The sequence below is a fragment of the Acanthochromis polyacanthus genome, chromosome 5 (genome assembly GCF_021347895.1).
Source record: "Acanthochromis polyacanthus isolate Apoly-LR-REF ecotype Palm Island chromosome 5, KAUST_Apoly_ChrSc, whole genome shotgun sequence".
NCBI classification, from domain to species: Eukaryota; Metazoa; Chordata; class Actinopteri; family Pomacentridae; genus Acanthochromis; species Acanthochromis polyacanthus.
In genome coordinates, this window is record NC_067117.1 from 14881165 (window position 1) to 14904030 (window position 22866).

The following is a 22866-nucleotide window of genomic DNA, read 5'->3' on the forward strand; positions in this document are numbered from 1 at the left end:
GGTAGCACCAACCTTCAAGGCCTGACCAACCTCCATTGCTGCAGAACAGCTTTCAGTTGTTGACTTGTTTCTTGTTCCCTGAAAAAGGCCTTTTTGTATAATTCTGAAATGCACATGTTTTTCAATTTTGGGGAACCTTACCTTTTTTATTTTTTTTAACCTCTTGCAGTTTACCACTTACCTTTGTACCATTTCAAGCTATACATTGGACTTGAACTACTTGAATTTCAATTTAAAAAAACTGGGAAACTTTGTGGCATTCTAAAACTTTTGACCAGTAGTGTGTGTATAAATATGAATTATAATTATTATTATTATTATTATTATTATTATTATTAATAATAATAAATAATCAGTAGTAGATTTTCTGTATGATATTGGACCCTGAGGAAGAAGCATTTACTGTAAGAAACGACAAGTAAAACAACATGTATTAACAGATTTCTGTTCTGTGTGCAGTTTTTAACTCATTATTTTCTGGAGCTCCTTTTTGCTAGAATTGTGTTTTCTTGTCTGGAGAAAAAGACAGAGATGCTTGTTGTTTGTGAGTTACTCACTATTCAGCTCCAGTGCTGCTGTTGGTAATGTTGACATGAATCGTGACGAGTGTCTTGAACAGCTCCCCCACCGCTGACAGCCTCAGGTTCAGCACCTCGGACAGAGTCACTGTGACACTGTCAGTGAGTACAGCAGTTTGATAAATAACCAGGCGACACTTTTCCATCTGCTCACCAGCATTTGCTGTCACACACACACAAATAAGTGTGTTTCCATCACTTCAGAGGACAGTACACTGACTTACACTCATTTCCTGAAGGATTTACCCTTGTCCTAACCATAACTACTATTTTCCCCCTGCCCTTTATCCTAATCTTAAACCACACCTAACCTGAAACAAACTCTTCACACAGTGTGATAATGTAGACACCGGGACATCCCCACAACATACCTGACACACATGCTCTCACAAAAATGGAAAGACTTTGGGACAAAAATGTTTGAAACTTTCTAAAATACACCTTCAAGCATTTTGTGATGTTTGTTTTTCAGAGTGAGAGAGGTGGGCTGCTCCTTTGCTTCATTTGTCAAGACTAGGCAGAAGAATGTTTGTACACTGAGAACTGACTTGAACACGAAGTAACTCCTGAATGGGAACATCAGCATTCTTTAAATTAATGCAGACTGCCCGGTGCTTTTTTTTTTTTTTTTTTAAACCAACTGCAAAATACCATTCAATAGATATGTGATTCATATCACAGTCTTGTCTCCTAAAGCAGTGGGTGTTTGACTTTTTCCAGTAAAGTTTGGGAGATTTTGAGACTCAGTGCAGTGCAGTGGCTGAACAGTGTGACTGTCTTTGTTTTCTGTCATTGCTGAGGACATTAAGGCTCTTAATGCTCAAGAGCCAGAAAAGACACTGATAGGGCTGATTTGATCCCCCCAAAAATTGTATTTTAATACACATTGACATTTTTTTCAACACTAGTCTATACTGTGTTTCACATAACTATTATTATCTCCATTTTTCTCTTCCAGTCTGTGGCTGGACCCCAAGGACCCAAAGGAGAGCGGGTGAGTCATCGTTATTGGCTGTTTCTGCTTTGACAAAGTAGAACAGAGTTGCTGAATGCAGCTGACAGCACTCTCCTGGTTCTGATTGATGCAGGGTCTTCCTGGTCAAACGCTGCCAGGCATAGCTGGAGAGAGGGGTCTGTCTGGCGAAAAGGTGAGTGACCAAACCAAAGACTCTCTCTCAGTCAGTAACACAAAACAGGCTGAAGATGTTAAGTGCTTTTTCATTAACACTGTATGACTGACTGTGTAACTACTGCCATTCAGGGAAACAGAGGAGACAAAGGTGCTCCTGGCACCAAAGGAGAAAGAGTGAGTACCATCATGACGCGGAGCAGCGTGCATACTTAATGTAACCGTAGCAACATGTTCACATGTGATCTGTCATCATCCCAGGGAGCAGTTGGTGAACAAGGAGATCCTGGAGAAGATGTAAGTAATCAGCTTCCACTAGCTGTGTATTGTCTGGATTTAGTGTGTGCAATCAGTTTTTTAAATGGACTCGTGCTGTGTAGACATACAATACATCTCTTGAGTGCTGCTGTAAAGGGAAGATTTACTACCACCATTAGAACATCGGTTCTTTAACTACTAATCACATTTTGTTGTTCACTAACCCAATAGGATAAAATAATGGTTTCCTCTTTACAGTTTGTATTTAATGTTCTTGGTAAATGTTAGTTTGTGAGCTGATTGTGCTACTACAGTCATAAAAGATCAATTGCTCCACAGCTTTTAGAACCACATCCACTTAGACTTCTTTTTTTAGTGGCATGACATTTATGTTAATTAGATTTCAATCAAAGGTCCAGATGGTATACAGGAAAATATGTAAAAGTGATCTTTTCATTAATAAACTTTCCACTATTATTACAGAGTTTTTGCCTTCGTAAATAATTAAACTGCAGAACTTTCAGTCTCCCGAGCTCTACCAGAGTGAATAGCTTTGAACACACCACCATAGTTTCAGACTCTTAACTGGATTCCAGGACATTTTATCATCATTTTGAAGTCCGTTTAAGATTCAGGGCATGCCATGGTCAGACTCCTCGCTATATCTCAGATCTTTCATCCTTGTACAACCCTGTCCGCACTGTGAGATCCCTGTACAGGGGCCTTCTATCTGCTCCAGAGTCTCAGCTGAAGACAAAGGAGGAACCGAGCTTTTCAAATAACAGCCCCAGTGCTATGGAGTAACCTGCACGAGCAAATACAAAAGACTCAGTCAGTGGGTTCTTTTGAATCTAAACTTAAAACATTCTTTTCTCAAACCACCCCAGACTGGATCTGATTCTAGCTGTTATTCTTTTAATGGGTTTTGCTATTTTGATTTTTAGTGGTTAGTGGCTTTATACCTTTATTTTCTTTTTGCCGTTTGCAGGATCTTGCATGCTCTGTAACATTAAGATAAGTACTATATAAAAAAATATTTCTATTGTACAATTCATGTATAAATGTACTGAACATAAAAGCAGGTAATTAGTTTAAACTGACCTGCATCGCCAAATCACAACATGTCATTTTAATGCACTTTACATCAGAATGACAAGACATTTAAATAGTGTAGGACCAAATCCAACAATTTGCCTCCACTGGCTGGTTTGAGGGGAAAGCAGAGAGAGACAAGATGAGAGAAACAACAAGCAATATAACAGTAAACACTGAGAGGCTAGTAACTGCAGATCAGATCGTGCAGCTCCAGAGCCAGAGATACCTGCAGAGACGTACAGGGAGGCAGAGGACAGAGAGGACAAAACACAAACTACAGGGGAGAAAAAAACACAAAGTTTATGACGTGCAAAAGTGGTATATAAATAAAATAGATAGAGGAAGCAAGGGGAGTACAATTTATGATAAAAGTAAGGAAAATAAAAATGAATTAAAACTGCAGGATGAGGCAACAGTCGGGTAGAAACACTAAAGCAGCAGAAAGCAACAATAAAAAGATTTTGTTTGAAAGTGTCGACAGATTCAGAGCCCCTGAGGGTCATTTAGAGTCCTGTGCAAACTGTATTTAACCAGTAGCTTTCTAAATTACTCACACAGGACAGAAGAGCATAAGTAAAATCAAGTCACCATTATTTATTTAGCACGTTCAAAACAACAGCTGTGAAGCCAAACTACTTTGTTCAGCCGATAGTCAAACGCCAAACCTGCTGGAGATAAAAGCAGACGTCACCTTTTCTGTGTCAAGAAAGACATCTGAAATTCTGATTCTGGCAATATTCCCTAAATAATAGAAGGATCCTTTAGTCACATTTCTTGACATTAAAAAGACGGTGATAACACCGAAGTTTTTGTCCTGTCCTTTGTGTTCAGTGCAGATAAGTTAAGGTGGTCCCACAGTTTTCCTCTCTCAGGAGAAGATTTCAGTTCTCTTTAGATTTTTGCTGTAAAAAGTTGAGTCATCCACAGACTTGACAGTTATATGTGGAATCAAGACATTGATGGAACTGTAATCAGTTGAGCTTACAGAGATAAATAGCTGTGCATCGAGTGCGTTATTCCTTCATCAGTATTAAAGTTTACACAGTACAATAATGTCATCTATAGTATCAAATGCAGAACTGAGACCTAACAGGACAAACAAGGAGAGCTTTTTGTCGTCAGTGTTAATCCTGAGCTCCGGCTGTACTGTGCTTGTTCCTGAAACCAGACTACTAGGAACAGGGTTGTCACAGAGGAAATGTTTGCCTGTTTCTCTTACTGAGAAAAGGCAGTTTGGAGATTAGTCTGTAATTCAAGTTTTGCACATTTTCTGGAACATTCAGAAGCCTTTACTGAATGAGATTTATTCTGATGGCTCCCCTGTCTAAAACACTCAGAAAATTAGATGTTTTGAGCAACATTGATTTGATCAGAGTTAAGATTAGCAGCAGAGTCTATGAACCTTAGGACTGTCATAGAAGTTAGATCGTTCTGTGTTTCTGAAAGCTGCATTGTGTTCTTTTTGAGGTTCTTTTATGATTACGTATTGGACCTTAAGTTTTGTCTCCAGCTCTAACAGTGTTTCTTTTGATTTGGTTGATTCTCTGTTTACTCTGCTGTGGTTTTTTGAGGAATGTTTTAGATATGATTAGGTATGGATATGGTCAATAGCTGATTATAGTTTTGCATTAATTTATCCACTAGATCATAAACAGATGAAAAGAGACTAGTCAAAGACATTATGTATATGCAAGATAAAAAGAAATTTGATTTCAGATGCAAGGTTGTCTTTGTACAATGTAACATATGAAGAGAGACTGAGGATTGAGTTGAACGGTGATCTGACCACTGATCAGACTCACATCTTTACCTGATGAAAAGTCTTAGTCTCTATGTGATGATGAGATTAATGGTATAATCCCAGCTATGAATCAGTTCAGTAGCATAGATGAAGCTTCCTTTTTTGTCCCCAGTGAGGCAACTGGTTGATCCTCCAATAAACGTGAAATGTCAGAAGTCTTTTTACCTCTGTTAGTGTGAATGTGTACATTAGAGTCACCAATAAGGATTATATTGTGATTTTTTTTTTTTAAACTAATGATAGAAAAGACAAGAAACTTTGGCACTTCTTTGGGCGTCTATGGACAATAACTGCAAGAATGGTACTGAACATTTCACTGTAACTGTCTGATACTCAAATGATCTAAAAATACACCGATCAGGCATATCATTATGACCACCTACCTAATATTGTGTTGGTACTCTTTATGCTGCTAAACCTCCTCTGATCCAGTGGGGCATGGACACAGAACCTCTGGGGATGTCCTGTGGCAGTGAATTCTGTGGGTTGCAGGGTGTACCTACCTAGATCAGATTATCCTGGTACATCACATAGATGATGCTAAATTAGATCTGGATCTGGGGCGTCTGGAACCCAGTGTCGGGGTGCATTGTCCTGCTGAGGGTGGCAACTGGCATCAAGGAGTGCTGGGGGGTTGCTTGACCTGCAGTGTTTAGGTGGGTGTACATGTCAGACATCTACATGAGTGTCAGGACTCAAGGTTTCCCACCAGAACACTGCATTGTAACAAGATGACCAATATTATTCATTTCACTTGCCAGTGGTCGGTGTATACTCTTTTACCTCAGCATCAGTGTATCTGGTAACTGTTCTTCTGCCCCTCTGCAGTAGGAAACATTAACAATTTGCAGGTCAGTTTCTGTAAGAGCTGCTGGTGTGTCCACATCATCCAGGTTTCAGAAAGTTTTGAACATGAATGCTAATGCTAAAAATGACATTTGCACAATTAATGTCTTGCTTTGATCTACAAGTAGTTGGGTGTTTACAAGGCTGTCTCCTTCTTCTCGGCTGTTAATTCGAAGATTAGATCTTGTGAGAGAATTTGTCAGATTGGATTCTAAAAGCACTCTGTGAGGTCTTGTGGGCTACAATTGTGGCTGGTGAGCGGATAGATGCTACATACTGATTAGATTAACTTGGGAATGTGTGAAGTATGTGATGCTGTAGAGCAAAGCCAGAATGAAGTCCCAGGGTTATTTAGCAGTCCAAGCCTGATGAATAAATTCTTCATTTTGATAGCAGAACCACACTGATAAGAGGACAGACCCCGGGGATGTCAACCACTGACAGAGCATTTGGCAGCAAGTGTCAGGACGATGGTCTGACTACTATTGTCTGTGCTTTTGTGCTGGGAGGCCTTTTTCCACCGCACATGTTAAACCAGAACTATTTTTTTTCAGTCCAATTATTTAATCTTGCTTCACTTGACTGTATTTCTGCGGCAGTGTCAACTTTCTGTCCTAAAATGTCAGCTGTAACTGAGCCAAATCTTCTCTGATGTCAGAGGTTTTGATTATTTGTCATCCCTGAGGTTAACGAGGCTTGTTACTTGTAATGACAACCGTGCATACAGTGCATACCAATTCTGATGGAACGTGTCTTTATCAGTAAAATGAATGCTGAAGTGATATTTAGGAGGCATGCAAAATGTGAAGCACTGTTTTAACAAGCTGCAAAATCAGATTTTTTTTTTATTCATGCTAACAAAAAAGCAGTAATTCAGTTGTTAATGTTTGCCTGTTTTCTTTCCGGTCATTTCTTATTGGTTCATATATTCAAAAATCCACATGAATGATGCCTTTCGCACCTTTTTGTTTGTTTTTCATGCAGGGTGTACAGGGATCTCCTGGACCGAAAGGAGATAAGGTGAGCTTTTGTCACGTGTTTTGTTCATATGCCTGAAGTCAAACCAATTTCTCTCTGAATGTAATGACAAAATGTGTGTTGCAGGGAGAGAAGGGCATCGGGCTGGCAGGTCCTCCTGGTCGGGATGGGCCTGCAGGTTTAAAGGTGGGTAACAACATGTGCTGCAACACAAGACAATCTTTTTTTATCTCTCCAATCAGCTGATAATGGTCTATCAGACGGCCCACAGGATAAAATCTGTGACTGCATTGCAGGGAGATCCAGGGCTTCCTGGTCCAACAGGTCCTCCAGGACCACAGGGAAAGTCTGGGAACACTGGGCAGCCTGGTGTGAGAGGAGAAAACGGACAACCAGGACCTCAAGGGCCTCCGGGAGAGAGGGTCGGTGCATCCGCTGATAAGGGGGGGGGGGGGGGGGGGAGCATAATTTTACCCTTCATCCCTCTGGTACAGTTTCCAACTATTGTGGTCTTTTTTCAGGGTCTCCAAGGCTTTGCAGGGCGTGCAGGAAATGTTGGACCTCCTGGTCCTGCTGGTCCTGCTGGACAGGCAGTGAGTTCCTGATCTTATTACACTGTGATAATTAGCTAAGTTCTCCTGAGAGCTTCTGTATCGGCATGACTGTTGATTGTACAGGATTCCTGATTTGTTTTTTATAGCTGCTTGCAGACAAAAAGGTTCTTCTTTTCTGTGCGCTCTCTTGGTTAAATTTAGTTCCAAAAATAGATCTGAATGAGGAAGAGAGAGAAGGCAGCGACCGGTAACGAGAAAAGGAATTTGTGATTTACATGATTAATATTGTTTTCTAGGGTTCTCCTGGAGCTGCTGGGGTCAAAGGGGACAAGGTGACTATTTAGGCCAACGCATACAGTGTTTCTGTGCTGCTGCTTAAATGTTAATGGACTTTTTTGAAGGGTATAGATATTATTTCTGTTGCCAGGGGGAAGTTGGTGTTGGCGTTCCTGGTCCCAGAGGAGAGAGAGGAGATTCAGGGCCCAGAGTAAGACACCATTTACACCGCTGTCTCACTGATCTATTATGAATTGCCCTTCAAAGAATGGAAGCTAACATTGGTATATTTGCACATCTTTCGTCTGTCATGTCTTAGGGCGAGGAGGGTCGAGCTGGCTTAGACGGGGAGAGAGGAGCAACAGTAAATATCCAGTGTTTCCTCTTTTATCCTTCACTCAGATGCAAAATGTTCACATATAGAGCCTTTCAAACAGAGCTTTGAAGATCTCCTTCACGGGTTTTTATTCAAACCACAAGACACACATGTTTCAGGGAATTAATCTTAGTTATTTTTGAAAGTCTGGTCGTTACACCTTTGTCACAGCTGCACAATGCATTTCCTGGACTGTACATGCATGAATCCAGAAGTCTCTTTTTTTTTTCAGTGTTACACTTTTAAAGGGTTACAAATCTCTTATCTGAGATCGCTGTTTAATTAAACTATGAGCTCTAAAGAGTAATGACATTATTGGAATTCCATATCATTTCATGCAATTTGTGGTCTGACCAATAGGAAAAAAATTACAATCTTAGGGGCAGAAACATGCATCGATGTTTTTTATAATGGGGTGTGTGTTTGTATCCATCAGGGTCCCCCGGGATCCGCGGGGTTCGAGGAGAGAAGGTGAATACTAGCAGTCTCATTCTCATTTTTAACTGTCATCATGCGAGCTGCGTCCCCTGAGCTCTCTGCTCATGTAAAATAGTGAATTAAATTGACATGGTTGAATGAAATGTTTTCCTCTCAATCTTTTTTCTTCCCCCCAGGGAGACGCTGGGCTACCAGGTGACAAAGGAGAGAAGGTGTGTGCATTTTAATATCTAATATGCACTACCGCCGCTCACTCTGTCTGTCTCCTGCATGTGTGTGTGTTTATATTCGTAAAGACGACAGACACAAAATTGAAGACAAGAGGGAAAATAAGACGTATTGTGTCAGCAGCGGCTTATTCTGCTGACAGTGAGACTGTGTAATGTGTATGATGAATATATGAATACATACAATGCTAATGAGCTGTGATGTTTCGATCACATAGTCTGTAAAAAAAGACAAGAGGATAAAGCCTCAGGTGTTGATTTTTTTGGGGGGCCTTTGAGGTGAAACCAGTTGTTCAGAGTTGTGCTGTCACCTGCAGGGAGACACTGTCCTGGTGGGAGGACCTCCTGGAGAAAAGGGCAACAAAGGAGAAACGGTCAGTAAACAACTACATGTGTCACGCTGTTAAATATTTATTTTTATTCTGACAGCGTGTATTAGTTTTTTCTCGTTTTTGATTTTATTGTTTCATCCAGGGTGACAGAGGACCCAAAGGTGTACAGGGAGAAAAAGGGGTGAAAGGTCAAGAAGGTCCAGCAGGAGAGCAGGTGAATTTGATAATTGCAGTTTCATTTCTTAACTGTTTGGTATTAGAAAATAGTGAAGGTCATCAGAATTTCCAAAAGCCAAAATTTTTACTGGTGATTTTATCCGACCAACACTCTAATATGCAAAGATACTCAAGAACATAGCTATCAAACAGGGAAACCAACTTGATGTTGATGCATTTGAGAAGCAGAAATCTTCTTTTTTTTTCATTTTAGTCTGACAATGATTTATGATTAATCTAAAATCATTACTGAAGCGTATCTGGCTATGCAGACTGAAGCATTGATTAGTTATTTATCTGAAATCATCAACTGTAATGCAACCTCAGAAAGATTCAATTTGATGATATCACAGTAACCAGAACCCAAGATAAAATGTCATTGTATTTATTATCAATATCCATTTCTGTGTTCTGTGTGTTTGATGTCAGGGTCTGAGGGGAGAACCTGGAGAACGAGGATCCACTGGATTCCCGGGTGCCCGAGGCCCTGGTGGACAGAAGGCAAGCAACACTGTTCATGGATAAAATAGTATCACAATTAATCACAAAGCCGGTCAGTAGTCAGCATAGGCAGTAATTTTCCCGCTATAAATACAGTTTTCTCTCTGCAGGGAGAGGCAGGCCAACCTGGAGTACCTGGGGAATCGGTCCGTGTTGCTTCCATCCAAATACAGCTTCTTCATGTCCTGTATGTTGCTTCCAGTTGTTAGTGGACGGATGGAGGGATGATTTCTGTGTCTAATTTTCTTCCAGGGTTTAGCAGGAAAAGATGGACTGCCAGGGTGGAAGGGGGATAAGGGAGAGATTGGTATCATAGGAATGAGAGGAATCAAGGTAATTTTCTCTCGCTGTGTATGTGTGTGCGTGTGTGGAAGAGAATGTTAAAGATACAGCGTTGTGGCTTCAACCTTGCAGTGTTTTTCAGGGGTGGGTGATGACAGTCACAACTCCATAATAGCATAAAATTGGAGAGGATTAATACAAATTGTGTCATACATATACATGCCGAATATTTGCTTTCAACCCAATATTGTTATGATTACGTTCTGAAAATGGAGATTTGCTCGCATCATCTTTTCACCTTATTCATTTATCTATTCATCTATCTGAGTCACTGAACCAATCAAATCTCACAGTGGGCAGTGATGCAGAGGTGAGGAGGCAGACTTTTCCTTTTTGTTATTATCACGTTTATGTAATCCTTTATTCTCCAAGAGAGACCTGAATAAAGCGGGAGAAATACATGCAAAGCACAGAAGAAACACAGCAACCACAATATAATGAAGGTATTTCAGAGACACTGTTGTTTACTGCAAGGACTGTCAGACACTAGCACTTGCATTAATGGGGAAATCTGAGGACTTTGAAAGGATGTGGAGACAACTTATAGATTTTCTGAATAGTACTACTTGAGAGATGGTTAACAATTTTTTTTAAAATCTAAAGTCATGAATTCAGTTTTGCCCACCCATCAGTAGCATTCTTTCGGTTGTTCCTATTTTCTTCTTCCAATAAGTAATTTGTTTGTTGCTTTTTAGTGCCCCCCCCCCCCCCCCCCCCCCCCCCAGATGCTTTAATATTAAAGCATCTGAACATTTTTGAGCAGACACCCAAAAATACAAATCTGAACCTGTAAATGAGCATAATATAAGCTCTTTAATACTGTGATTTTACAAAGTCAGTCACATATAAAGGATGTATACCTAGATACTGAATCAGAAACAAAGCCAGATAACTTCTATAAAGGCCAATTCTAAATACCAACATTTGCTTCACACTTGCAGGTCAGTATCATCCCACTACCACCTGTGTGTTTCACTTTCAGGACTATGCATTCACTGTGGTAGTCCTGATTTTTGCTAAACACACTGCACCCGTCAACAAATTTATCTTTGTCTCATCTGATCATAGAATGTGCTTATTTTCTTTTATGTTTCGTTTAATGTTGGTTAGCAAAGTTTTATTTCGCAGCTATGTGGCAAAGAGCACGCAAATGTTTTTTTCTTGCACGCCATTCATAAACGCCAACACTACCCAATGTCCTTCACATGATCTGAGCTGACACAGAAACTTATTTTAACCCCTGTGCCAAGTAGGAAGCATTTTCCCATCTTTTTGCCAGAAATAGGTTGTGCAAGTACTGTCGATGGCATCATTTTAGGAGGGCAATTGCAGCTCTGATTAGTGGTACTTTGCCTTGTTCTGTGCCTTGATTCCTGCCGCAGCTGTATTTTTACTGATTTTTAGTTGGTCATAGATTTTCCTGTGTCCTTTTCCATCTTTGTGAGGTCCTACAGATTTTGCAGTTCCTCTAGCAATTCTAACCTAGTTTTTCATATAATGTGCAGCACAGCTGGAATGAAACACAGAATCAAACTGCGTGAAGTTGCAAAGAAGCAGAGTTGGAAGACAAGACACCTCCATAATTAACTACAGATGATGGTCAAATTTACATTGATTTTCTATTCAAATGTTACAAATATAGTTTTTCTTAAGGTCCTTCACCAGTTTCTACCACCATTACATGTTTTGTGCTACAAATCTTACTGCGACTATAATTGGAACATAATAGCATCTGGTCCTTCATCATATCTGTTGTTTTCGGCGACCTGCAGCACAAGTGTTCACCATTTGTTTAAGTATCTGTTTAAGTGCACAGTGCTTCAGCTCAAGTGATAGGTAGAAGAGCTGTATGGGCTCTGTCTGCGTGATTTAGTGGGTTTTTTTTTTTTGTTGTTGCCATTTTGTGACTCACAAACCTCTTTATGTGTGTCTCTCAATGATGAACTTCTGTGTTTCCAGGGTGACAGAGGACCCAAGGGGGTTTGTGGAGGCGACGGGCCCAAGGGAGAAAAGGTGGGATAGTAAAACAGACAGAGGAACAGTGGGAGGAAGAGACACAGAAATAGGCATGAATGAACAATTTGTTCTGTGATCATTTCATTCAGATACTGTGGGGTTTTTATGTAGTGAGTCAACAGACTGAAATGTGTGCAAGGTTACTGGTCAATAAAATAAAAGCCAATATTAAATTTAAATAAGCTGAGTCACACTTGTATGAGTCATGCATTGTGTGGTAAATAAAACTAAATGTGTATGTGTTCAGGGGGATGCTGGCATTCATGGACGGTCAGGATTACCAGGGCGAAAGGGTGAACAGGTATGACTAATATCTGCAGAAGAACACTCTCTCTGAGGTGTTTTAGGTGTCTTTGTCTGCTTCTTTGTGACTGATCATAGCCTGGTAATGCTTTCTGTGTTTTCCAGGGGGACGTCGGACCACCTGGAGCCTCTGGGTCCCCTGGAAAAGAGGGACTAGTTGGTCCTAAGGTATGTGTAGTAGAAGGTTCTTATTTGTTTATTCATTTTATATTCCAAAAACTGCCCAGGTGTGTGACAATTTGTCTCTGTGGGTTCAGGGAGACCGTGGGTTTGATGGGGTTGCAGGATCCAAAGGATCTCAGGGAGAGAAAGGTGAAAGGGTGAGTTTCTAACTTAAGCTGCTGGAATTGCAGTAAAGTCTATTATATTCTAAATATTCTACATGCTGTACCCGATCTCTGTGATCATCCCCAAAACTACAGGAAGCTTGAAATCCACAATTAACAGCCTCTGTGCCTCATGCAGGGTCCTCCTGGTGTGCCTGGACCTCCGGGTCCCAGAGGAGTGGACGGGGCTTCCGGCTTGACCGGCCCACAAGGACCAGCTGGTGCTAAAGGCCCCGAGGGGCTCCAGGGACAGAAGGTAACAATCCTAACTTAGACTTTATGGCTGCTAATTCCACACTTGGGTCACAGGCCTTTTAAGAAGAGAGTCAGATAAGATAGTGACAGTCCAGCAGTCCCCTGTCACACCAGTATTTGAATGCAGCATCAGTTATGACTGTGCTCACATTATATAGTGATGCAGCAAAAATAATCTGTGCAATAGAAACAAGAATAGACAAAAGTATCAATTATGTCAACATGAATACATAGCAGCAGCAGTCAGGTGTCTGAGCCATGTGGTGGCAACAAAGATAAAAAACTTTTGACAGTTTTGACACGAAGAGCATGATGTAAGACTTGTATAAAAAGAATACAGTCTTTTTGTCTTCTTCTTTTATTTCAGTTCCATCTACTTTGTTCTCCTCTTTCTTCTTCACCTGCCTCTTTTTTTTTTATTGCTGTGTATTGCTTCATGGTGATTGACAGTTTGATGGGCCCTGTGTTTGACTGGCTTGTCTGCTTCATCATCAAGTAAATAAAGAAAGCTGGTGACAGGAGAGCAGGGCCGCATCAAGTGTCTCCGATGGATGCTCCTTTTTGTTCAGTCTGAGGCACTCCTGATTTAGGATGTGCCATTATTTTATACCAGAGTACTGATATTTCTATTTGGTGCAGACTACAGAGCTGATAAGATGATTGAAAAGCCATACCATAAAATAAGGCAAAACCTGTAAACATCTAAGAATGTCAGTGTAATACTATATCCTCCTGAGAACCGAGGGGAAAAAAAAACATCTTTCAGTTTACATTTTGGGGGATTTCCTGCCTTTTTGGGGCAACTCACAATATAAAAATATTTTTATTTTAGATTTGTTGTTTCCTGAAACCTTTGGGTAATTAAACATGACCCAGGAACAGTTTCGCTGTTCCTCAGAAATTAACCTAACAGGAGGGTTAAGAAAATTAATTAAACAAAACATGAACATAAATTAAACTCTCAGCAGTCAGAAAGCCTGTGTTTTGTCTTAGGATAAAGTGCCCTTCATCCCACTCCATCACGAGATATGATTGGAAATGCTGGGATGTCCTCTACGGAGCACATCGGGATTTAATAGGGTAGCTCAAATGAGTCAAAAGATATTGATCAAAAACAAATGCCCACTACAGAGGACATTAATGAATGGGCCAGGTCTCAGGAGGATATTAGAATATGAGAGAGCAGTGAAATTTGAAGTATAAATACAGTTAATAGAAGCTTATTTGGAAAACAGAGTATAAATAATGCAACATTAATTGCTATCTTTGTTTGCTTTCACAAGTAGCCAATCAAATCCCACACATCCAGAGATGACCTGTGCAGATGCAGTGAGACAGGGCCACCATAGACGTGTTGTGTTTTACAATGTTGCTTTGCCTATGTGTCAGGGAGAGAGAGGCCCTATCGGTCCAGCCATGGTCGGTCCAAGAGGCATCCCAGGGATCCCGGGAGAACGAGGAGAGCAGGTCAGTGTTGCACCTGTCTTCTTATGTCTCTTGGCTCTTTTCTTGGCCAATGGTATTGGATGGAAACTGCTACCTGTGGTCAGGAAATTCCAGTGTCCCTCATTAAAAGCAACCAAAAATCATGCTGTAGCACTGAGCAGCATGTTTTAATATGCCAATAGGTTTTTGGAGAAGGCAACGCTTTCTTTTGTCATTGCTGTTGCAGCTTAATTTTTATGGACCACAGCAGATATTACTAAGGTTTTGTTTGCCGTTCGTTAGGACTTATAGTAATCCCATGCAAGGACATTGCCAAGTTTCTATTGTTACTTCAACCTTCCTCTTCAATTGTGCTGGTATTTTATATGCTGCACCTGGTCTCGGCCTCATGAATTGACGCACTGCGAGCCTCTCTGTGGGTCGTCTGTGTCCTAATACCTGTCCATGTTGCAGGGAGAGATGGGCCCAGATGGAACCAAGGGAGACCGAGGAGAGCCAGGCATGACGGTCAGTGCTTGATCCTTACCGCGGGGCTCAATCTGAAGACACCAAATGTTACACACACATATTTACACCGAGTTGATACCAGGGCTGTGTTTATCAGTGTGTTTTGCCCTGTTCCCCTCTTTATTTTGAACTCAGGAGGATGAGATCAGAGAGTACGTTCGCTCCGAAATGAGTCAGCACTGTGGTGAGTCTTTCATGCGGCTTGCATTGCTAATTTGTAAGAGTGCTGTCCTCGAGTTGAACTTCAGATGGTAATCACAGCACATGAGTCACAGCCTCAGCTAAACTCTATGGAAGTATAATTGAAGAGAAGCCTGAGAGGATGACAGTAATGCCGTGACTCTTTAAACTGACCTTTATTATTCCCTCTCTTTCTGCTTCCTTCCTGTCCATCTGTCTGATCCTCAGCGTGCGGAGGTGAGTGAGCCACTCAACTGCAGCAGAAAAGTGGACAGAAGGGCTGTGATTTAGCATGAGTCACAGCAGTATACTATACCACATATGCCGCTACACAGTCTGTAGTGACATTTGGATAGGTTGATACACATTTCCCTTTGTTTGTGTTTGATTTGAATGAGTGACATGCAGTTGAACTCATGCACACAAACAAAATAGAGTCTTAAAATCCTTCAGTTGGTAGCTGGAGTAAAACAACTGAGATTCACCAGACTCTTTTTTTTATAAATGTTTGGGGTCTTTGTTCAGTTACTACCAATTATTTACTGGAATGTTAAATAATATGGAATACGCTAAAGTAAATTAATAGAACAGAAATGAGTGGAAACCTCATCTTTCCCACAGCTTTACATAATGTGTTTGGGTTTTTTTTTTGAGCTGTTAATCAATGCACGACCACATGAGTGTTATGAAGTAGCAGTTGCAGCAGCATGAGATAAGCGTTGGTGAGGCAGGCTGCTAATAAATATGCAGCATTACAGATAATGAGGCCAAAGCAAAATTTCACTCATGTTTAATTTATTTACTATTACCTAAGAAATAGCTACGAGCTTCATAATGAACGGCTCTGATGTTTTGTAGTCTGCTGTCCTCCATCGAATCAGCCCAGATTTCACTTGGAGTCAAGTCAAAAAACGTTTGGCTCGAGTGACTCAAATCTATATAGCAGCGATTTAAATCTTTAAAGGATCACAGCCAGTTTCTGGAAGGCTGAATCATTTTGATCGGACTTGCAAAAACCTGGTGGATCCTTGTAGCTGGTGTCTGTGTTGGAATGGCGGAATGATGTTTGTGGTGCTTTGGGCTTGTTGTTGGCTCATGTGTCTGAATGTTTTACTACTGGAATGTTCTGTCCTTGCTTTATTTTTCTTCATTTTGCCTCTCCAAATTCCCCCCCTGTAACACCTACCTGGTCCCTCTTGCTCTCTAAATCCCGTCTTTGCTCTTTCGGTGTCCCTGTTTGCTCCCTGTCCTATCCGGCTCTCTCAGGTTCAGGCCCCAACATTCGGTCCAAGCCCACCGTCAGGGCTCGGCCTGCATCCGAGCAGCAACTGGTACTGAAGGGTGAGGAGGGTGAGTGTTTCCTCCCGTCGCTCTGCCTGTTGACCTCAGTCCCGTTTGTCTGTCTGTGTGTCCGTCCCCTTACAAACAGGTGCGACTGGTGGTGCTGCATTTGGAGACCTCTGACCATTGGGTGGTTTTCTCATCAAGAAAACAGAGAACTCCATTTGTGTCCCACCGACAAACTAAATATCACTCTGATTATATCAAGACAAATTCAGTGAGAGGGTTTGGGCTCTATTTAGGTGACTTTTCTGGACCTGTAATTTGGGGGCTTTTTGTGTTGAGCAAATATTGTCAAGGTTCTTTCTTCTATGTGAGGGTTTGAGGATTCGAGTGCAGGATCTTCTACCTGTGTGATGCTGCTCTCCTTTCAGGCCGGGAGCTGCGTGTTGTGGTGAACACAAATGATCCGGACTACGAGCACATCTACTCCATCGAGGCGTACGACGACCCTGTGAATGAGCTGCTTTATCTGCCTCCGTCTGCCAACCAAAGTGACGGTACTGTGTGTTTCATATTGTGTCCAGTGCTGTCATGCAGTGAAGCAGCATAGCCTGTCTTAAAACCTGTATGTCTTTTTCTACTTGAAGCTTAACTTTGACTTAATCTTTATCCTCAACTTTAAAACTCATCAGCCAGGGTGTTTATTTCTTCTTCTTTTTTTTACATTATGACTAAATACATCTATCTTAAATACAGATGTCGAGCAAAATGTTGCTATGAAGAAGCAACAATGGACAAAAATATGAGGATAAGAACCAGGCTGTCCCTTTGAAATATTTTAAATGATCTGGATTTTCTATGTCCTGCACATTTTTCTGTTTCAAGTGATAAACTGAAATGACGGTCAATTATGTTACATTAACCAGTTTGTACCAGTCGAGTGTTTCAGTCTTAAACATCTCCTTTTCAATTTGTGCTCATTTCATAAAAAAGACACTGTGTTGGCCTTGAGTATTTTTCTCACAGCCTACTAGAAGCACGCAACATCCTGAGTCTGTGACCTTTCATGCCGATAGTGTAGACTGCCGATCTTTAACAGCCTGTTATCATGTTAATGTTTTTCTCTCATTTTTTTATACGTCTGCCCTGGCAACAGACATGATGTTTTGGGGTTGTTCGTCCATCCCATGTGGCATCTCAGGAATCTCTGGGGGGAATTTCTTCAAATTTTCCACAAATGTTCACTAAGAGTCAAGTGTTACGTGATACAATTTTGAAGGCCAAACATCAAAGGTCAATGTCCCTGTGGTCTCATGTTCCTCACATTGTTGCAAACACAAAATATGAAGGAACTGAATTCTTTTTATTTGATAGCAAATAGCGATACATAGCATGAAGCTGAGCTACTCAGAGGTTATAGCTATTGCTGGTTTTCAATCTTTGTTCCTTGTTGGCCTTTCACATACACAAATTTGGTAAAATATACAGCTTACATACACTACATACAAGTAAATACACTAAATGTACGAGAGATATAGAAGTACAGTGGAATACACATAACAAAATAAACTGATGGTAAGATTTGAAAATAAGTACTTAATAGGGAATGACTTAATAGGGCTACCTGGAGGGAATTTCAATATATCTGGCACATATGTACACTTTGACTCCAGAATGAACTGATTTATATTCAGTGATCAAAGGTCATTGAAGGTCACGCAGGAATATGATAGAGTTGCAGACAAATATCTCACATAATAAGAAGATGAAATGATGACATTTTGTATCCTAAAAGTTAAAGGTCAACTTCACCATGACATATTATTGTGCAAAAATGAGCTATTATGCTTTTTTTTGGACATTATTGAAAGGCATAAATCAGAAACAGAAAAGGAAATTGTGATCATGTTTCACATGTGGTCAGGTAAAGGGTTGGTGACATTGGGTGCTGATTGTGTGGAATTTATGTTGCTGCTGGGTTGAAAATGTTTGTGAAGCACCCACTTTGCAATGTTTGTAGCCTCTATATTTGAGGCAATATCCACGGTCATGGCTCAAACTTTGTGTTTTTTTCCTTTGAACTTGCATATATTTTGCACACATACACAATATTCACTACATATATTTATGAGTCTGTACATATATGGATGTAACTACAACTCGGCTGATTGGTTAGTGTGTGTGTGTGTGTGCGTGTGTACGTGTCTGTTTTGCGCTTGTGTGTGAATGTTTTCGTGTTTCTATGTGTGTCGCCAGGTGAGGTCGACAATAAGGAATCTAAGAAAACAGTCAGATTTGAACCAAACAAATCAGCAAGTGGTGTCGCTCAGAAAACGGCAACAGTTGGTGGTCAGAAAACAGTCAAGGCCAGATCAGTCAGGTCCAAGAGGAGAGTCAAAGGGGAAGGTAAAGCAGTTTGTGTGCTGTCGACCTGTTCTGGGATTTATTTGGGGTTAATTGTGCCGTCCTGCCCGTCTGGTGTCTGGCTCTCTGCATGTTTCGGGCTGCATTAGCTGACTAGCCGTTCACTTCCTTGTGAAATGAAGCTGTTATGGTTATTTTTAGTGTTATGAAAGGCAGGCATGCATGCAGCAAAATAAGACGAAAAGAATAATATAGTAGTCCTGTTATTTGGCATAAAAATGTTAGAATAGCTGGTTGGTTTGAGGATCTCGGTGCCCCTTCGTGCTTGTTTTTGGGTAAGAAGCACGCAATAAGGCTGCTGCTCCTTATCGCTGCCTTGCCGTTGCTCCTTTTTTGCCTGGCCTGCCCTTTTCTCCTTCTCTTCGTGTCTATACATGCAAACTTTTCACGTGCGTGTATGTGTGCTGCAGCTCCAGCAGACCTGTGCCTGCTGCCCATGGAGGAGGGGAGCTGTGGGGGATACACTCTGCGCTGGTACTTTAACAGTCAGGCTCAGGCCTGCAGGCCTTTCATCTACAGCGGTTGCGAAGGAAATGACAACCGCTTTCTCCACCTGGAGGAGTGTGAGGAGGTCTGCCTTGGGGAGGCTGAAGGTACAAAAAGAAACACGCACATACACACTGGTTTCAGTCAGATGTTTAATGTTTGCAAACTAACAAATGGTCTGCTCTGCAGGTCCTCGTCCTTTAAAGACAGCACGATGATTGTGGCCAAATCCTCCTCTGCCGCAGGAATGTTCGACTTTATATAACTTTTATGGATTATCATGTTGTGAAATGTCTGTGGTTTTGTTTGTCTATGTTCTTTTGTTGTTGTTTTTTTAAGCCCAATCACTTACTCCTCTTCATCAGGGGATACGAGAATGCTCCTCGGTTACTCTTGCAAAAAAGACAAAACTGTGTTTATTAGGTTTAAAATATTTTCTTTATATGCAGTAGTAAAAAAAAATATTATTTAACATTTGCACACTGAAGAAGAGTGCCTTGTGGCTTGTTTTCTAGCTTCACCCTGATTTTGTTAAGTGTGACATTGAAACAGTTTTGTGGTACTTGAGCTTCTTTAGTTCAGTCAGTCAGTACAGTGTGTTTTACAGGGATCCTGTTATTTCACTTATCAAGAGTTTAGTCTAATAATTCAACAAAACTGAAAAAATAACATCTGTTTGGAAGTGAGGGTTACATTTTTTTATCAAAAAAACATATATATATTTTTTGTTTATTAGATAAAATTGTAGATATGGAGATATAATGTATGTGGCCCGTTTCTAAACTGAACTGCCCACCCAAACACAGACATACGGGGCCTACAAATACAATGGATTTCTTAGAAGTAAAACTTTAAAAAGCATTGAGAAAAGAGAAAATACACAGCATTATTAGTCATCCATTTCATTCTTTCATGCAGTAATGGGTCAAAGGAGATCTAGAAAATAATAACTAAATACATGAAAGTTGTCTTTGCACAGGACAAACTGCATCTTTTATGACAATCACTGACCTATTAGTTACTGTTGAGCTCAGTAAATAATAAATGTAGACAGGGTTGTGGGTTCTATTTTTTCCAACTGTGCTAAATGAACATTTTAAAGTTTTCTTCTAGTAATTATCTTATATGAGTCAACTGCATCAAGAAGTAATATTTTATCTTATTATATGAACTTCTTTCTAAGAAATTGTCTTTTAGTCAATTTGGAAAATGGTGCTAAATACTGTTGTATTTAATAAGTGGCGGCTACAGTAATTGTTAAGAAAAAGACAGGATCTAGAGGTGGAAATCGGTTCAGTAAACTCTGACGGTTAATCAACTTTAGACTTTAATAACAGTCAATTATATCTACAAAGCTTAACATTTATCTTTAAGCACTTCTCTAGAAAAGATTTTCATAAAATTCTGTTTTTCTTTGGGGCACACACTGCAATTTTAATAATACACTGACAGTCAGTAAAAACTTTGAGACCATATTTTTCAGCATATTTTTTATTTTGAAGCCCGAAACTGGATTTTCTTCATATGAATCATTTGTTTAGCATATTGGCATACAGAAACAAAAATCTAAAGTTTCAAGAATGATTTCAAAATAAAGAATTTCACAAAAGAAAATGACACCTGCCAAACACAAAGTCACAACAGTCATTACCGAGTATGGCCTCCATTTGCTTCGATGCAGGCAGCAATCCGTCGGCGCATGCTTTGGACCAGGCTTCTGATTATGGGTTGGGAACAGCCCATACGCCTGGCTACATCACTGTAGCTCAAACCGGCCTCCACCATAGCCAGTGCCCAGAGACGTTGTTCATGTGATAGACGTGGCATGATGCTGTTCTCTGGACTAACAATGGTGGCCTTTTTTGGGCCTTTATATAGGCCTTCAAAACCCATTCTCAAATTGTGCAGATACTGAGTATTGCTTGGTGTGTATTCGGTTCACTTTTGCAAAGTGACCAACCCATGTGCAATGAATCATGACAAAATGACAACTGATCATTATCTCAACTACCAGGGCACTAGATAATCAGTAAATCCACAATGAATAATTACAACCCCCCCTACAAGTAGAATTCTGCATACATTTCTACCTCAAAGTTTCTATTGACTGTCAGTATAGAAACACAACAAATCCAAATATTCCTTTAAAACAAGCACTTGCTGACTTCTGCTAAAGAAGAAGGAGATGACATATTTCATGTAAACAGTACAGAGTATATATAAAGCTAGATAAATGTATGTAAACATACACCATATGAGGATAAAAAATATATAATTTATGCACCTAGCTTCAGTCTTTAACAAGAGCTTTAAGTTATGAGAGTGTCTGTTTTCTCACTGCAGTGACCCTCCAAACAGACTTCTCTCCCCAAGTTTTTGTGTGCATGTTCTGGTCCTTTTCCCTTCTCAGCATAGTGGAAATTCATTACTTTAATCAAGCAAGAGACATCTATGCCTATCCGAACTGCCAAGGTACTCTAACTGTAAGTTTCCTGATGCTGTCTACGCAAAAGATGAATGGAACTGTTTCCTTCAGATCCCCAAAATAACTCCTCACGCTTCTCCACACAGAAATAACTTTGCAGGCACAAGTATATCGGGTTATTATTCTGGATATAGTTTTGTCATTTGTACTGAATATGAAGTATCAAGCACAATATTCTGCCAATATTTTGTACATAATGTTATTATTTGGGGGAAGTTGTGTTGCTGTTAATGACTGCATGTTTACCTGCCAGAGAAAAGGTGCTATTTTTAAAAGGTATTTTTATACTGTGTGTTGAAGGCGTACGCTTGTGCAGTACAAACTGTATTACTATGGAACATTTTATTAAACATTTCTAAAAAATCAAATGTTTGAGTAAAAAAAACTGTTATTGTGTGTTTTTTTCCATTTTGCGACGTTAGCAGGTTTTCATACTTGAGAGTCAATGCTTCAAAAAACCACACGACTTTTGATTGTGTGACCTTCTCATAAGTAGACACACTGACAGCTAAGATCTGATAAGGTGTCTGTTTGATTTGAGTAATGTTGACATTCTCTTTCTTGATATAATCTGTGTCTGCGTACAGGAATAAAATATTCCCAGTCAAGGAAATTCACTACATAATGTTTCAATGGAGGAGATGAGGAATTTGTGTGTGTGTGTGTGTGCGCGCGTGTGTGTGTGTGTGTGCGCGCAAGTGTAGATGTGTGTGACTGATTAGATGTTCTAATTTCATCAGCAGATTTTATTAATGAGAGGATTTTCTGCTCGTTGGCCACGGCTCCTCCTCTCTTGGTTTTTCCATGCTCTCTGCTCTCGGTTGATTTCCCCTGGTTGGAGACTCGCCGACTCCATATCATCTCCATCACACTCCATTCAGCTGGCCTCACGCAGCTTTGTGGACTCCATGTCCTCTTCCTCTGCCTGGCTTCATTTAAAAAAAGTTAGCTCCGTCAGCTCTTCATCATGCTGTAGGCTCCCATGTGTTGGCAGGAGCTGTGACAGCTTAAACAAATTATGCACACCGTGGCAAAGACGTGATCGTGACACGCTGACAGTGATTGCAGATGTAAAGATGAGTAGATGGAAAAGGCTTCAAATCATTCGGTCGATGGACAAAGACAGGCCGCTGTTGGCCTGTCACACCGAACTGCCACTATCTATTTTTATGAGAGAAGTCATGTTGGCCTTTTATTTGGAGGCTGG

The 22866-nt window shown here is 40.4% G+C and overlaps 1 protein-coding gene across 1 annotated transcript in view; it reads left to right on the top strand.

Annotated features, from left to right (window-relative positions):
* col7a1 (collagen, type VII, alpha 1) overlaps window positions 1-22027 on the top strand; it is a 76474-nt gene extending 54447 nt beyond the window's left edge. Inside the window, exons 88-119 of the mRNA XM_051948548.1 lie at window positions 1537-1572; window positions 1667-1726; window positions 1840-1884; window positions 1969-2004; window positions 6692-6727; window positions 6812-6871; window positions 6982-7107; window positions 7207-7278; window positions 7536-7571; window positions 7667-7726; window positions 7835-7872; window positions 8320-8362; window positions 8506-8541; window positions 8874-8930; window positions 9031-9102; window positions 9534-9605; window positions 9716-9751; window positions 9858-9938; window positions 11907-11960; window positions 12211-12264; window positions 12372-12434; window positions 12524-12586; window positions 12732-12848; window positions 14237-14314; window positions 14747-14800; window positions 14936-14984; window positions 15209-15217; window positions 16247-16330; window positions 16696-16821; window positions 18521-18670; window positions 19099-19281; window positions 19364-22027. Coding sequence (XP_051804508.1) covers window positions 1537-1572; window positions 1667-1726; window positions 1840-1884; window positions 1969-2004; window positions 6692-6727; window positions 6812-6871; window positions 6982-7107; window positions 7207-7278; window positions 7536-7571; window positions 7667-7726; window positions 7835-7872; window positions 8320-8362; window positions 8506-8541; window positions 8874-8930; window positions 9031-9102; window positions 9534-9605; window positions 9716-9751; window positions 9858-9938; window positions 11907-11960; window positions 12211-12264; window positions 12372-12434; window positions 12524-12586; window positions 12732-12848; window positions 14237-14314; window positions 14747-14800; window positions 14936-14984; window positions 15209-15217; window positions 16247-16330; window positions 16696-16821; window positions 18521-18670; window positions 19099-19281; window positions 19364-19392 — 2115 coding nt within the window. The 3' untranslated portion in view covers window positions 19393-22027. The remainder of the gene's footprint in view (window positions 1-1536; window positions 1573-1666; window positions 1727-1839; window positions 1885-1968; window positions 2005-6691; window positions 6728-6811; window positions 6872-6981; window positions 7108-7206; window positions 7279-7535; window positions 7572-7666; window positions 7727-7834; window positions 7873-8319; window positions 8363-8505; window positions 8542-8873; window positions 8931-9030; window positions 9103-9533; window positions 9606-9715; window positions 9752-9857; window positions 9939-11906; window positions 11961-12210; window positions 12265-12371; window positions 12435-12523; window positions 12587-12731; window positions 12849-14236; window positions 14315-14746; window positions 14801-14935; window positions 14985-15208; window positions 15218-16246; window positions 16331-16695; window positions 16822-18520; window positions 18671-19098; window positions 19282-19363) is intronic.
* The last annotated feature ends 839 nt before the right edge of the window (window positions 22028-22866 follow it).